Source organism: Sminthopsis crassicaudata, chromosome 2 (assembly GCF_048593235.1).
Source record: "Sminthopsis crassicaudata isolate SCR6 chromosome 2, ASM4859323v1, whole genome shotgun sequence".
Lineage (NCBI taxonomy): Eukaryota > Metazoa > Chordata > Mammalia > Dasyuromorphia > Dasyuridae > Sminthopsis > Sminthopsis crassicaudata.
Window position 1 is genome coordinate 467,506,316 of NC_133618.1, and position 16,892 is coordinate 467,523,207.

At 32.3% G+C, this 16,892-nt stretch overlaps 1 protein-coding gene across 3 annotated transcripts in view; it reads right to left on the reverse strand.

The window, feature by feature from the left end:
- Positions 1-16,892, reverse strand: part of SCAI (suppressor of cancer cell invasion) — a 215,273-nt gene that overhangs the window by 76,229 nt on the left and 122,152 nt on the right. For all 3 annotated transcript variants that reach the window (XM_074293073.1, XM_074293074.1, XM_074293075.1), the window contains 5 exons: positions 16,012-16,098; positions 9,706-9,804; positions 7,736-7,832; positions 5,659-5,757; positions 5,331-5,483 (listed from right to left, as the gene is read on the reverse strand). In XM_074293073.1, the coding sequence (XP_074149174.1) occupies positions 5,331-5,483; positions 5,659-5,757; positions 7,736-7,832; positions 9,706-9,804; positions 16,012-16,098 (535 nt within the window). The remainder of the gene's footprint in view (positions 1-5,330; positions 5,484-5,658; positions 5,758-7,735; positions 7,833-9,705; positions 9,805-16,011; positions 16,099-16,892) is intronic.

Here is a 16,892-nt window from a genome sequence, read left to right on the forward strand (position 1 = left end):
AAAAAGCTGGAAAATTCAGGGAAACCTCTGGTCTCAAACATTGAACTGCATGATTTTAAGTAAGTTTCCTTATCTTGTTTAACTCTATAAAGAGGGAAACAATGATGTTACTCATCTTCCAGGATTATTGTGATGATCAAATATAATGATTGTGAAGTGTTTCACACAGGGCCTACTATATGGTAAACATATATTATGTGAACAATTCTATAGTATATCTTATATTGTGGTTAGTATAGAATGTCAAACATGGTAAAATGAATAATTTTCCATTTACAATTTGGAAATGCATTCAACTAAAGTAATGCCATCTGTCTTATATTTTGATATTTAGAAAACCATTGTATCAGAAATGCTGTTAAAAAGAAAACTTCTTTTTTAATCTACAGGTTGTTAAACTACAAATTGAGAGGTTAAAAGAATGTGATTAAAATCAATATTTGAAAATTGAAATATTTAATGAGAGTATAATTTGTTTCAAAACAGATAATAATTTAATAATAACAACAATAATCATATATTTACTGTTTGGAGAAAAAAATTGCACAGACCCTTTAAGATATCCTTATATATAAGGGCCCTTAGACTTTGTATTCAGGTATCATAAGATCTTATTAGCCTTATTGAATAAATACTATAAAATCTAAAGTAAAAAAAAAAAATACTATAAAATCTGAGAACCTAGAACTGAAAAAAAGAAATCCCCTCTCCTACTTTTTATCAAATGGCAAGAAGGAAGAGAGGAGGACTTATAATTTTACCGTAATGAAGAGTTAGTTTTCAACGGAAAATTTTTGGCTAACTCTTATAAAAATTATGAAAATGTATGGAATAAAGATGTAACTTCAATACATGAATATGAATCAAGTATCAGGTATTCAGTATACATCTGAAACCCAAGAATTGGATATTTTAAATTTATAAGTGCAAGATAAATGAAATACTGTAATTGTTAGTGAAACATGAAAAAATTAATAATATTCAAGTCCTAATCTGTGATTAGTGAAATTTTGCTATTTCAGTTAAAAACTTTGAGAACTGTAATTTAATAATTATTTTTAGTTTTGATTATAGGGATTATCATGAAAACAAGACAAGAAAAATTACATGTGATACAGTCTAAGAACTGGATGTTTATGGAATTCTGTCCTTAGGAAAAATTGAGAGGACAACCTTGGTATGACCTAAGGTAGGATCCTCAGTTTCTTCATTATGCTATTTAATTTCTTAACAGGAAATTTCCCTACCTGGTAAATCCTTAGCCTGGTTTCCAGATACCTTTTGAACAATGTGGAGTCTTATTACAAGCTGGCTGACAGATATGACTCATGCCTAGAATCAAACAGTGTTCCCTGGAGGGAACAAGTCTTGACATTTTTTTTCTTTTATTTAAAACTTAAATAAAAAATAGAAAAAGAAAAAAAATTGTTATATGCATAGCAGAATGAGGGGATTCAAAATATGAAACAATAAATTTCCATTCCAGGAAAACATATGTAATAAATACTATACATTATATTCATAACTGTCCATCTTTTCCTTGCTTCACTATAGGTTTCCTTTTGTTCTCTGCTGTGCACTTTTTATTTTATTCTTTTTTTCCCATTTCTTCCCTTCCATCTCTCCCAAAAAGGCTAGCTATCATTATGCAGATATATTTATATACATATATATAAAGATATGCATAATTATATACTTATATACATTTATATACATCCATGTACTATGTGTTTGTCCTGTTTTTCTGAAGGTGTATCAAAATCATCTTTCTTAAGTCCAAGTCTTTCCAGAATTTTCTAAAATCACCAACTCATCATTTCCTACACCACAGCAATATTCCAACTTTATACTATCTAGTTGTTTTAAATAGTCTAAAACAATATTAATATAGTAACATATGATGTAGTTTCCCTACTTTTCTTTTTTGATTAAATCTATTTTAACTTTATCTGAGATCAATGATTATTCCCCTATTTTTTTCCTAATAAATTCTTCTCCTAAGCATTATTATTTTATTTATGTGTATCTCTTATTTCCTACCACTGCTGACTACTTCTACTCTCTACCCACCCTTGCTATTAAATTTAACCTCTTCCTCTTTAACCTCTGCCCCACTCTCTCTCCCTCTTAATCCCATTCCCACTAGTCTATATACCTTATACCATTTCCTATATATCTCTCTTACCTTATTCCTTCCCCCATATTTCTTAATAAATTTAGAAGACTCTTACATCACACACACACACACACACACACAAACTCATTTCTAATATGAGTAGGATTCCAGAACTACCAGTCTTTCTCCCTTACTAAATTCCTTTGTGGCAATTCTTGTTCTCACATCTCATTCGTATACCCTAATTAATCTTTTTACCTGTTCCTACACTGGTTTTGCTTTTCAAAATCACATCATATTCATTTATATCCCAATCTTTCTTTTCAACTACATGTTTACTAATGACAATTTTAGGCACAGGTTTACATTTCCACCTAATAAATCTGTTTGTTCTTAATTGGGTCTCTCGGAACTCAGATCTTATACATCAAATCTTCTATTAATTTCAAGTCTTTTTGCAACAAAATTCTGTGAGTCTGGCCAAATTGCATTAAATCTTGTTATGGGCAGATTTTTAACAGAATTACTAACAGCTAGTAGAGAAGGAACGAATGGTGATAAATGAGACAGTGGAAATATTAGAAGGGACAATTTATGGGAGAAGAGGGGATGGAAAGTAATCACCTGTATATTTAGAAATATTTGTCTTGGCAAGGAGAAGAATCACCTCTTCATGCAAAATAGGGACAAAGGAGGAGACAATGAAAGAAGATCTCTGGGTGATGAGTGATTAAGAGAAAGAGAGAAGAGGGAGTTTTTAAAGAATGGCCTCAAATTTTTTTTCTTTTTGTATTTGATTTATTTTATTATTTTTTCCAGAATCATTTAAGACAATTTTTTACATATTTTAAAAATTTTTGAGTTCTAGGTTCTTTCCCTTACTTATCCTCACCCATAATTAAAACACTACATGTGAAGTTATACAAAACATTTTTGTAAAAGTCACATTGTGAAAAAAAAAATTTCCCACACTCATGAAAATGAAAACTCTCAAGAAAAATAAAATTTAAAATAAAAGAGTTAGAGAAAGAAAATGCTTCAATCTGTATTCAGATACAATCAGTCCCTTCTCTGGGTATGGAGGGATTTTTATCCTTAAGGCCTTCAGATATCCACAAGTTATAGATAACTGTATTGCTGATAATAATGAAGTCATTTATAGCTAATTATCCCAGAACATTGCTATTACTTTGTAAACAGTACATTTCATTTTGCTTGAGTTAATGAAGGGCTTTCCAGGTTTTTGGTTTTGTTTTTTGTTTTTTTCTGAGAGCATCCTGCTCATCATTTCCCATAGAACAATAATATTCCACAATAAACACATATCATACTTTGTTGAGCCATTACCCAATTCTTTTGCCCTGAGAAGAGATCTGTTATGAATATTTTTTGGTACATATAGGTCACTTTCCTTTCTTTTTTTTTTCTTTTTGGGTATTTATGCCTAATGGTAGTGTTGTGAGATCAAAGGATATACACAAATTTATAGTCCTTTGGTCATAGGTCATTTGATCATTTATCATTTGGGGCATAACTCTTTATTTTTCAGTTGGTTTTTTTTTTTTTTTTTTTTTTTTTTTTTTTTTTTTTTTTTTTGAGAGACAACTAGGGTTAAATGACTCGCCAGGATCACACAGGTAGTAAGTGTTAATAGTAAGATTGGGGCAGCTATGTGGTGCAGTGTTTAGAGCACCAGCCCTGAAATCAGGAGGATCTGAGTTCTGATCTGGCCTCAGACACTTGACCCTGAGCAAGTCACTTAACCCCAATTGCCTCAGGGGAAAAAAAAAAGTTAATAGTAAGATGTCCGAGGCAGAATTTGAACTTAGATCTTCCTAACTTCAGGGCCAGTGCTTTATCCATTGTACCACCTAGCTGCCCCTATGGCTCTTTTTATAAATTTGACTCTATTCCCTCTATGTTTGAGAAATGACGGCCACAATTTTTCAGTGAAATATGAGGCAAATGTCTCCACTAAGAGGGTTAGGGAAAAGGAAACAGTGGGAGTTGGAGGATAAATGAAAAGGTTTAGAAGAAATGCTGTATTAAGTATGAGAATGAGTTATTTGGAGAGGTATAAAAATGTTGCCTTGTAGATATGAAAACCCAGCTGAAGTTGTTCAATAGAGACTTGTGGAGGAAGGATCCTGTCAGCATGGTTTTATGACTATGTCAGCACATTCACAGTACAAAAGGCTGAAGTGTGTACTGGAAAGAAGTCCATATATCCTGATCATTACTTACAACAGGAACGATTTTGAGTCATTTTCTGGACTTCAATTTTCTCCTTTGTAAAAAGGAAGAAGCTGTACTGGCATAATAGAAGCAAGAGTTAGAAGGTACTTTCAAGATCATCTAACTTCTTAGTATCCAGCTCTATGATTTACTACTTCCAAAGGATAACATTAAATTTTTTCATTCTGCACCACATTTCCCTCCACTTTTCTAGAAAATGGGATAAAATTATCTCCATAAAGAAAAAATAGGGGCAGCTATATGGTACAGTGGATAGAGCACTGGTTCTGGAATGAGGAGGACCTCAGTTCAAATTCAGCCTCAGACACTTAATACTCACTACCTGTGTGACTCTGGATAAGCTACTTAATCCCAATTTTGAAAGAAAGGGAGGGGAGAAGGAGAGAGAAAGAGGAGAGAGGGGGAAGAAAGGAGAGAAAGTGGCAACAGAAGGGGAAAAGGGAGGAAATAGTTATAAAACCTAAATAGCAACATAGCCTTGAAGTACAAAATTCATTTTCTTAAATAATTTTAAAAAATAAATCTAATTTTTTTCCAAAAAGCTATAGTAGTGAAAAGGTATAAGATGCTAGGGAACTAACACATCACTTTAATAGATATAAATAAATGAAATAAATAATTACTCCAAGAGTGGCTATTAGGGTTGTGCTTATTGATAGGGATCTATTCCATACTACTTAATAAATCTAAAAAAATCTCTCTAGTTATTTCTAGTTTATCACTGGACCAGACTAAAAGTTCCATGGGAACAAGGATTATATTTTTAATCATGTCATGTATCTTTCTAAATTCTTGACAAAGTATTTTGCCAACACCAGGCATTTAACGTTTGCTTTTGAATCCTCAATATATTCTTCAAGAAAATGTGGCAAATGCATTAGGAAAATAATAATAATCCTGCTTTGACAAATTTCCTATTTTTCTAGGTAAAATTTAAACATACACAGTAATTCTTTACCTGATTATTACAGTTGCCAATAATGAGTGCATCAGCCAGAGTCAACTGTCCTACAATCATCCCTTGCTCCAATAAGGGGGCCCCTGCTTCAGCCAATCGGTTAGATGTGATAACAATGGTATTGTCATCATTTAAAACCATGACTGGATCTGCCTAGAAAAAGAACCAGTCACAAATTAACTATACAAAAATGCTTACAAAGTAAAAGACTTTCAGATGCCAACCATTTTTGGTACAAAGATATACCCATATACCCACTCTACATAGTAAAAATGTATCCTCACACAAATACATCAATAGTTTGATAAAAACAACTAAGTAAGCCAACCTCAATAAAGGCTGCAACCTCCTGAAGTACCAGGTTCCACTCCACCTGATCTTCAGTATTAAAGCGATGAGTGTAATCTTCAATTTCATCAGACAGTTCCTGATTTTAAAAATCCACAAAGTAAGATAAATTTTAGACAATTCAACTAATGGTATATAGACATTTAAATATCATTAGCACCTGACAGAATGGAACTGACAAATGTAGGAAATCTTTTGAAAGTTTGAAGATATTGTCATCACAGAACATCTTTAAGTATAGTCTGAATGACTATATCCCAGGAATATTATAGATAGAATTCCTATTCCAGTACTGTTTGAACTAGATAATCTCCTAGGATCTTTTCAACCCCTATGAACTCAATTCTAATATTCTATGATAAATCTACTGCAAAACCTCTAACTAGAAGAAAAAGAACGGAATCTAAACATGCATTGGAGGCCAAACTAGAATTATGGCATTGTTTATTCATGAGCAATTCTTATATCTAGTAGTTCAGATGCCAACTCTTGCATAAAATTTTTTTCTGACTAAATATAGGATATTAAATATAGGATAGTTAAATAAAGGAAGGGTCCAAACAAAATAACAGAAAGGAAAAAAATGAGAGAATCTTTTTAGGTGGGGGTGGAAGGAATGAAAGAGTAGGGGAATCAGAGAAGGATTTATGGAAAAAGTGAGATAGATGAGATAGATATTTTAAAAAGTAAAGATTTTAAAAGATATAAGAAGGGAGTGGAGGTAGTATTCTCCAGGAATACCTGTATGTAAGTACAAGCATGGAAAGAAGAGAGGATGAAGCAAGTAAATAATGGTTAAGGTAGGTTGACTAAAACACAGAGTGAATGAAGGATGATAAAGAGATAAAGCTAGAAAAGGGGATAAGACTCAAACTGGTGAAGAGCTCTGACAGTCAGGCTAATATTTAATTTGTTAAATTTTTTTCCTTGAGATATCACTGATTTTTTAAATAATAGTTTTTTATTTTTCAAAATACATGTAAAGATAGTTTTCAACATTCACCCTTGCAAAAGCTAGTGTTCCAAATTTTTCTCTCACCCATTCTACCTCGCTACACTCTTCTAGAAGCAAGCAATCTAATATAGGTCAAACAGATATTACTGACTTTTGCTATTACTCTGTCAGTAAAGAATTAACCCAAGTAGTAAAATTAACTGAGACTATACATGTCATTTTAAACTTGAATTTGATACTCCTAAAATCATCTACACACAGTTACATGATTCTCAGGCTAGTTATGTACTAGTACTTAGGATAGAAGTATCAGGTTAAAGTCTTTGCTAAAATTTTATCATTTTAGGGAGCTTTCACTTATTTTGAAGGGTCTAGAGATGAACAGTTACTACAGATAAAAGAAATTTAGTAGGAAGAGCGCTAGACATGAAATAAGGAGACCTGGTTCCAAGTTTCAACAGGACTAATCACTGAGTGACCTTGAACAAATCACTTTATTTCTTTTTGTTGTTGTTGTTTTTGCTGAGGCAATTGGGGTTAAGTGACTTGTCCAGGGTCATACAGCTAGGAAGTGTTAACTGAGGTCAAATTTGAACTCAGATCTTCCTGACTTCAAGGGCTGGTGCTCTATCCACTGCACCACCTAGCTGCCCCCAAATCACTTCAATTCTTGAAGACTGTTCCTTCATCTTTAAAATATGTAAAATATTACTTATACTACCTATTTCACAAGTTTGTTGGCAGACTATATAAAATAATGGGCATGAAGCTCTCTGTAAACCCTAACGCATTACGTGAATATAAGCCATTATTATTATTATTACTTATTTCAACTATCAATAATTTTATTGGAATGATTATTAACTGCAACAATGCAGAAAGCAATTCTCATTATTAATAATAATAGTACTTACTACTTTCTTTAAACTCCACGATTTCATCTGTATTGGTGTGCCTCTACTAATGCAGTAGAACTATTATTACTAAAAATTACTAAAAATATAATTCAAGTATGAAAGTATCAATATTATTTCATAATTAATAACAGATAAAATAGTAATAATGAGGTTTGAACTTCCTCATTGTTCCAATTTCCACATACCTTGACCAGATCCTTAACAACATCCATTTTATTGAGGAGAAGGCAAACCACTATAAATCTTGCATAGTACCGTAGTTTCTTAACCACCAACTCAGGTCTGTGGCAGGAAAAGATAAAATCATGCTATCATTTAAAAAATATTACATATTTAACTATCCTGTTTTCCATGGCATTTCATAAGTCATTATATTACAAGATGTCAGATCCTAAGATGAGATAGTTTTCCCCAAACATTCTCTTTCTGTAATATATTTGTAATAATATTTGAACTCAGAAAAGAAGGTAGTGGCCTCATATTCTGTCAGTGCCAGTAGTACAGGCAGATCTTGAAATAGTTATTTCTATGATCATAAAAGGAAAGAGAAGTATCCATTGTGACTTATTTGCCATGAGAGGTTCATATTAGATATCAAAAATCTCCCAAATCTGAAGCTTCAAATTAGCATATAGTTCCGAACAGTGAAGAAAGAAGTGTTATAGGAGACAAGGGAAGAAAAGAAAAGAAGGGTAAGATGGATTATAATATATATATAGACAGCATAGCCCCAGAAAGAGAGAAGAGTGGGCTTGTAGGAATGGAGCAGGGGTCACCAGGCACATAGGGAATTTGAAAGGAGAACTATATCAAAAACAATAAAAGTTGAATATATGACTTGGCTGCTTTACATGGAAAGTTGATTTTAAGACTATTTAGAGAGAAACTAAATTGAAAGAATACTTACTGGAATTAAAAAAGAATAAAATTAAGCTGAGGAGTAAGGTGAGTGGGGGAGTACAAAGAATCTCTCTATGATCCTATGAACCTGTATGATTTAAAGGCTATATGGATGAAGAATGATGAAGAAACACTTGTGCACGCTTGTGGCTGGCATCATGCAGATCTCTACAAGAATTAATAGAGATCAGTTTCACTCAGGAAGGTGTATTAAATGTTTCTGAACTTGCAAATGGCAAGTACAAGCCATACTCAATGCTTAAATTGCAAGACATTTACACTATTTTGAGAGTAGAGAGAGAAGTAAAGACATGCTAAGGAAAGCCAGCATTGCAACGAGACAGAAATTAGTCCTTTAGAACACAATGGTCTAATTTAAAATGACTTACATCGAATGTACTGAAGATTTTATCCTTTCTCAACTTGCCTGAAAATGGGCATCCCATTATAACTGAATTCACATCACTAATAACTCATTCTAAGAATTTTGTTCTAGTCCCAGCATTGCTACTTATTATTTAGAAAATCAGTTAAAATCTTTGAAATTCAGTTTCCTTATCTATAAAATAGGTATAACATTTGTCCTACTGTGAAGATTAAGTGTAAGATAATGTAAAACTCTATACAAATATAAGGGATCATCATCATCATTATTCCAAAGATTTTAATTTTCTTATCATATGAAGGAACCAATATTTAAATTTCTTTTATGTTCTTACAGTTTTTGGTATTTATATATGCATATATACATATTCTGGAATCACTGTCCTATGGTAATAACCCTTTGAAATGGTTGAGACTTGGCAATGAAGAGACTACATTAGATAGCTTATGTTTGTTCTAATAAGACTGTTAAGCTTCAAAAAGTACAGGTAAGTTTTGCTAAAGTACAAGTAACAATAAAAAACATTCTCTAAAGTTTCATACTCTGGGTTATCTTAAAATGTTGAAAAAACATTCCTACTAATGTATTAAAAGTTACAAAGAACACAAATATTTAAATATCACATTAACTTCAAATGTTTTCCTTTTTGACAGAATTTTAAAATGTTAAGTTATTCAGATGAATACAGTAGTTATCACCAAAATTTGAGCTTTTCTACCTAATTCTGTTATATAATTCAATTCAATCAACATTAAGCAACTACTCTGTGTGATGCACTCACTTAAGTACAGAAACTAAATGAAGTGTAGTTCATGAATATTAGATACCATTATTTATAAACTGATAGGTATTGTGTTACTTCCACCATACCTGTCCTCTTTACTGACTTGAGAGTAATAAGATCTCTGTCTGATTGCAGAGTAGAAGGAAAAGGCCTCATTCAGATAGCTGGTCTCAGATGTACGCAGGCTGTGGGAGAAATATATCATCTTAATTTTCTATATCTGGGCGTATCTCAAACTCTCCAAATAAAATAGGTACTTGGTTCCTCTACTGGTTACTAAAATACAGGAGCTTTTTTCTACACTATAAGCTCCTCAAAACCAGGAAACACATGTTTTTAATTCAGGTTTCAGCTCAGCATATGAAAAACTTCCTAAAAACCAGGACTGCACCAAAATTATTATGTACAATGTATTCCTGGTTCTGCTAGTTTTGCCTAGCATCAGTTCATATAAATCTTTTCAGGCCTTTCTAAAATCAGCTTGTCCATCATTTTTTATAGAACAATAATATTCTATTACTTTCATATGCCATAATTTATTCAACCATTCCCCAACTGATGGGCATCTTCACACTTTTTGAGGTATGTCTCTTATTTGTGCTATGCAGTCCAAGTACTGAGGGAGTATTCTCATCTTAACATGTCTCACTGTAGACCTTCCTTGATTTTTCAGTCATTATTTCTTACAGCATAATAATAGGCCAATACATTAATATGCCACTTTTATAAACCATTCCCCTAATGAAAAGCATCTACCTACTGTACATTTTTGTTATAAAAATTATGAATAATTTGGAGCTTTACTTTCTGTTTGACTTAAGGTGTATACTTAAGGTAGGATCTCTGAGTCAGGGTAAGAACTTTTTAATCACTTTATTAATATAATTCCAAAACGATTTCCAGAACAAATGAACCAATTCATATGTATCCCCCAAAACAGAATCAATGAATTTTTCTATGTCCTATCCAATACTGACTACTCCCCTCTTTTCTCATCTTTACCAATTTACTAGGTATAAGGTAGAACTTCAAGGTTGTTTTGATCTGCATTTTTCTTTTTTAAAGTTTTATTTTTTCAATTAGCAAAAATCTCTTCCTCTCACTTCCATTACCACCCCTCAATTGAAAAAGGAAAACAAAAAACCATTACATTTGTTTAGTCAAGCAAAAAAGATTTCCTATATTGGCCATGTTTAAATCTGTTCTATCAACAGATGAATAGCATGTTATCATGAGTTCTCTGGAATCATGCCTAGTCATTGCACTGATCACACTTAGTATTTCAAGTTTATTTACCTTTACAATATTATTGTCACTGTATACATTGTTCTCCTGATTCTGCCACTTCATTCTGTTATCAGTCTTTCCAGTTTTTTCTAAAACCATCCCCTTCATCATTTCTTACAACACAATAGTATTCTGTCACATTTATATACTTTATCTTCTTTGGTCATTCTTCATGCAATGGGCACTCCCTACATTTCCAATTCCTTCTTGCTGCATGAAGAGTTACAATAAATATTTCTAACTTTTTCATATTTTGTTTGGCTTAAAACTGTTCCCTCTCTTAATATGCTCTCCTTAATTTTCTTCTCTCCAGTCTTTTCTCTTCTGTTTCCCTTTTGAATAAAATGTTTTGCTGTATCCAATGTTGTTTTGTGTGTGTATTTGTGTGTGTGTGTGTGTGTGTGACAGAGATTCAAGTATCACACTACTCCCACACCCTTTTTCTCATTTTTTCTATATATTTTGCATATTTCTATACAATGATTATGTGAAATTGGTTTTTCTATTCTTCCTTGCTCCTTCAGTATGACATTTCTTGCCTTGTCTTTCCTTTATTTATTCAATAGGACATAATACAACTGTTCCCAAGCTCTCAGTCTAATTAATCTCTCTCTATGATATTGATGAGAAGTTTGGTGGTGGAGGAGGACATGGAAGGAGACACAATCATCATCTCCTATAGCAGTTTGTCTTTTTTTCTGTTACTTATGGCTTATTTTCATAATTTTTTTTTTGTGTTGCTTCTGAATCCTGTGTCTGCATTTCAAATTATCTAAGCAGCAATTTTTCAGCAGGAGTGCTTGGAAGTCCTTTATTTCATTAAAGGTTAATTTTCTCCCTAGAAGCATTATGCTCAGTTTTGCATAACTAAGTTAAGTTTTGAATAACTAAGTTATTTTTAGCTATAAGTCCATTATCTTTTGTTTTCTCAAATACTGTACTACCAGTTTTTCATTCCTTTAGAATGGTGGTTACGAAATCATGTGTGACCCTTACTGTGGCTCCTCAGTACTTGAATATTTTCTTTACACATGCTTGCAATATTTGTTCTTAGATTTTAGCAATTAGATTTTAGTTTTAGATTTCAGCAATTTTTCTATGGGAGTTTTGATATAGAGTTACCTCTTTGATGAGGTAACTAAAAGATTTTTTTTTTTTAATTTCTACTTTGCACTTTACTTCTAAGAGATCTAGGAAGTTTTCTTCTAAGATTTCTTAAAATCGAATATTGTCTCTTTTTTTCCTGGTTAGAGCTTTCGCACAGTTCAGTAACACTTACATTATCTGTCAATCTCTTTTCCAGGTTAGTTGTTTTTGCTAGGAGAGGCCTTGTATTTTCTTCTACTTTGTCCATCTTTTAACTTTATTTTAATATTTCTTGTTGTCTCTTGCATTCATTGGCTTTTATTTGGTTCATTCACATTTTCAGGGAATTTGTTGTTTATATATGATCTTGTACTTTTTGGGCCAAGCTGTTAATTTCCTTTTTACTTTTCTTCCTCCTGTAACTCATTTCTCTTCTAATTTTTTCTCTCTAGTACACTCATTTTATTGATGAAAACTTTTTTTTAAGTCTTTGCTTCACATCTTTCCAAATGAAATTGTGACTTTAAGTTGTCAAAAACGGGTTTTCTTTTGAAGTTTGTTTATAACAGAGTTATTTTCTTTTTCTGTGTTTTTATCTAGAACTTCCCAGTAATCATAATTTTTTTAAGGTAATTTTTTTTTCTCTCCCAACCTTTTCCCTGATTTTAGATTTTATGTTAGAATTAGGCTCTGTATATTTCTGGAAGTAATGGATGGTCTGGGTTTTGTTATAGGTTTCTTTGGGTATTGAGTATTTTGTTATTTCAGAATTTTAGCAACAACTTGGGCTAGGTAGCTAACAAATTTCAGTGCTCCCAAAGTGGTTCAATCTAGGGCAAAGTCTAATTTTTGCCCTTCTAATGTAAGTTCTACAAGTTCTTGATGACTTAAGAGTCTGAGCCTATGGAAACACCTTATTTGAAGTTTTAATAAAATGCTCTTGGACTCAGTCACCATGAGACAACTGGAAAGCTCTGTTCGTTGAGAACAAACTTATAGGCTCCCCTTAAATCTGAGATTCCTCTTCTGGTTATTCTGTTGCAGGCTTCAGACTGGGCTGAATGCTGAAACTGAGAACTTGATTTCACTCCTATCCTCCGATGTGCGCAATGCTATTCATATCTATGCTTGCTTCTGATGCTGTTCCTAACTCTGTACTGGTCTGGGGCACACAAATGGCCCAGGAACGCCACTTCTACACACAGGTACCCTCCTCATCCACTTTGGATCTCTTACTCAATAAAGGAAAGTGAACAAAAGAACTACACATTGGCACCTTTTCCAACACTCTCCACAAACTAAGCCTCCTCTCTGTGAGATCTGAAATCTCTCCTTGCCCTAGTGCACAACCTCTCTCTGCGGATGTTCCTTCCTACATTTCCCCCCCAATGACCACAGACCTCTCTATTTTCCTATGACAATTAGGATTGGAAAAATGAGTTATTCTAATTTTTTTCCTTAGATTTTCTAATCAGATTTAAGTTTTAAGATCTGTTTGGAGAAACTGTGGAAGAAAACTTAGTTTGTCTTCCTGCTATTCTACTATTTTGGTCTCCCTTAGATTTCTCTTAATATTAATAATGTGAAGCAATATTTTATGTAGTTACTAATCATTTGTGATTCTTTTGATAACCATTTGTTCCAATCTTTTGATTTTTCTCTTAGAAAATAGTTTTCAGTCTTAATAATTTTTGTTTGTTGCCCACTTTTCTTGGATATATCAGGCCCTTCTAAGAAATAGTTGATTTAAAAAAAGAATTTTCCTGAGTGAATTGCTCCTCTTCTTCTATTAACTTTGTTCTTGTGAAAGTTTTTCACTTTCATGCACCTGAAGTTATTTATTTTATTCTTTGCTATCTCTTTTTTTCCTTTAAGAATTTCCCCACAGTCCTTTACTATTATCTAGTGAAAGATAATTATCTAGTTCTCTTATAACTTTTTTAAATCAGGACACCTTTAATATTTATTATTTTTGTTGGTTGTTGTACATCTGACTAATTTACTCAAGTTATTGAATTCTTAATTAGTTCTTTGCTGATTCTTTGAGGCTAAGTAAATCATCATGTTATCAATAAATAAAAGTACTTTTGTTTCCTCTTTTTCTATATTCATGCCTTAAATTTTTTCTCTTAACCTATGGCTATCACAAACATCATTACATAACTCCATCAAATGACAAAAGGAAAAGGAGACATTCTTTGTTTTTCTCAAGTTGTTCCCAAGATAATTTTTGATCTACAACTTCTTAATAAACTGTCTTTTTTAAATCTTTCCTCTAGGACCTTATTTTCATCTACACTCAAACCTAACAAAAATTAATATGTTCAATGAATATTAAGCACTTATCTCTCTTTATCAGACCATGCCTAGACTCATTTGATTCTATCTTTATTTTAGGAAACATTTTATTTTTTATTTTGGTAATGTGACACTAGAGTTTATCCAGTTTATCCAGATAATGGTGACTATGTCACTCAGATAAGAGAAAAGTGGGGTGAGGATTGCTGTCTTCAAGCATTTAAAGGATCTTTGTGAAAAGTCATATAGTGAGAGATTATATTTGTTTTGATTGAATTTCAGAGGGGAGAACTGAAAACAAGGAGTAGAAGTTTAAAAAAAAAAAAAAAGAATTTGGCTTGATAAAAGAAAAAGCATCCTAAAAATCTATTCACAAGTGAGTTCTTCATCAAGGAGAAAGTCTTTAGGCACAAGTTTGATGACTCCTTCAGAATATTGTAGACCATACTTGCTCAGAGACAAGTTAGCATAAATGGCATACATCTCAAAGATCTGTTTTGTGGGAATTCTGACACCGAATTTTAGAAGCTGCTTAGTCTCTTGGATTCTAAGTTTCAAGGATCCAAAATGAGCAGTGTTGTAGATTAACAATGGCATTTCTGAGACTATATATATATACACACACATACACACACACATACACACACACACACACACACACACACACACATAGTGATTCTAACTGTTAAGGCTGTAAGCAGCATGTTTGTGAAAAACATATTTGAGGGGAAAAAGGAAGTTTGGTGTATCTCAAAACACTTTTGATAATACCTAAAAAGGAGCTGATCTAAGCCACATATCATGAATTTGTACATTGTAGGAATTAGAGGAATCCCAGTGATAAGGAACTCATTATACTCAGAAAAACTGCAACTTGCCAATATCCTTCCTAAAATGCATTGCCATGAATCAGCCATAATACTCTAGAACTAAAGATCTGACTAGGGCAGGGTGCAAGGAGACTATCACCACTCTTTATTAGATACTATGCTCTTATTAATACAGCCCCAGATGCTGATGCTATTTTGGCTACAAAATTGCAGCACAAATCCTGTATGAATTTACAGTTTGTTAAATATTAATGTCTTTTTCATATGAATGATTAGTCTAAGAATATTTATCTTATCTTCTATACGTAAAATTCATTTTATAACTTAATAAATAATTACTATTGATAAAGGGCAGGCTCCCTAAAAGATGTTGCCTTCCCTTTCCCACATGTTATTGTTTTAAGCTTATAGTCAACTATAAAATGATTATTATCACACATCATCTTTTAATAAATATCTCATTACTCTGTAAGCTTGCTGTTTTAAAAAAATATATATATATATATATATATATATATACATATATATACACACACACACACATATATACCTATAGTTAGTTATATATGTATATACAAACATATATACCGTTAGAGTTCCTAGAGTTCATTTCAAATGAGCAGACTCCTAAACACTACATATAAGTATGCAAATATCATCCATGAAGTATGAAACTCCCAGAGAGACAGGAGATTGCTTGACATGTAGTTCAGTGTCAATCACCTCATATCATCCCCATCTGTTTTGTTTTCTAAACTCTTAGAATGTCATTTGATTAGTTGTTCTCTTCCTACACTAGGAATCGAGGTTAACCCATACTTCAATTCCTACATGTTTTAATTCACTCCTCTCAGTATAACATATTAATCTATATATAGTTTGTTTACTTACTAATAATGGTAGTAAAGCTGTCCAATCTTGGAAGCAATTTCCCCTATCTGCCACCGCTTCAAGCCATACCGATTATCCAAGACTTGACTGTTTGTTTGGTTTTTTTTAAAGGGGGAAAAGGAAATAGACAGGAAGGTTAAATAACAAAGGAGAAAACACAAATGTGCAAATACAATAAAATTGTCCTATTCGAAATTTTCCCCAAAGTGATCTCAAAGCAGCTATTTCGCCACTTCAAAAAACATTCATTATTTATTCTTATGGACTCAAGATGGAACAACTGATATTTAGGACAACCTGAGGAAACACTCCAAAGATATAGTATGGTCAACAAGTCAAAACCAATGCAAAATAAGATCATATTTGATTTAAAATTATAAGTTCAAGATTGACACTATGTGACCTTGACAAAGTTATCTTTAAAATATTTAGTAGGGTTGGATGTTCTCAAAAATACATTCCAACTTAAAAATACTATGAATTTATCATTCTATCAGTAAGAAGAAAACTTATTTAAAATTTTTAAAATATGATTTATTCATCATAGTGTTCCTTCTGGATTATTACAAATGTAAGAAACTTTTTTGTAAAGGTCAAATAAATGTGCTACATTTTCAAATGCTATTTTTTACTGTTTCCTTCTTCCCATTCTAACATAAAAATTCAGCTACAAACCATTATTATTATTATTATTATTATTTGGCCAATTAAAAAAAAACTGAGGCAGGATAATGAAATATGGTGTCTCTATAGTCACCAGAATAATGAGGGTCACAACTGGAATGAAAGCAGAATAACATTCACTTGCATCTTCTTACCATCTGTCATCAATGACTTATTTTTCCCACACCAGATTTGACACTTGGACCTCTATATTCAGG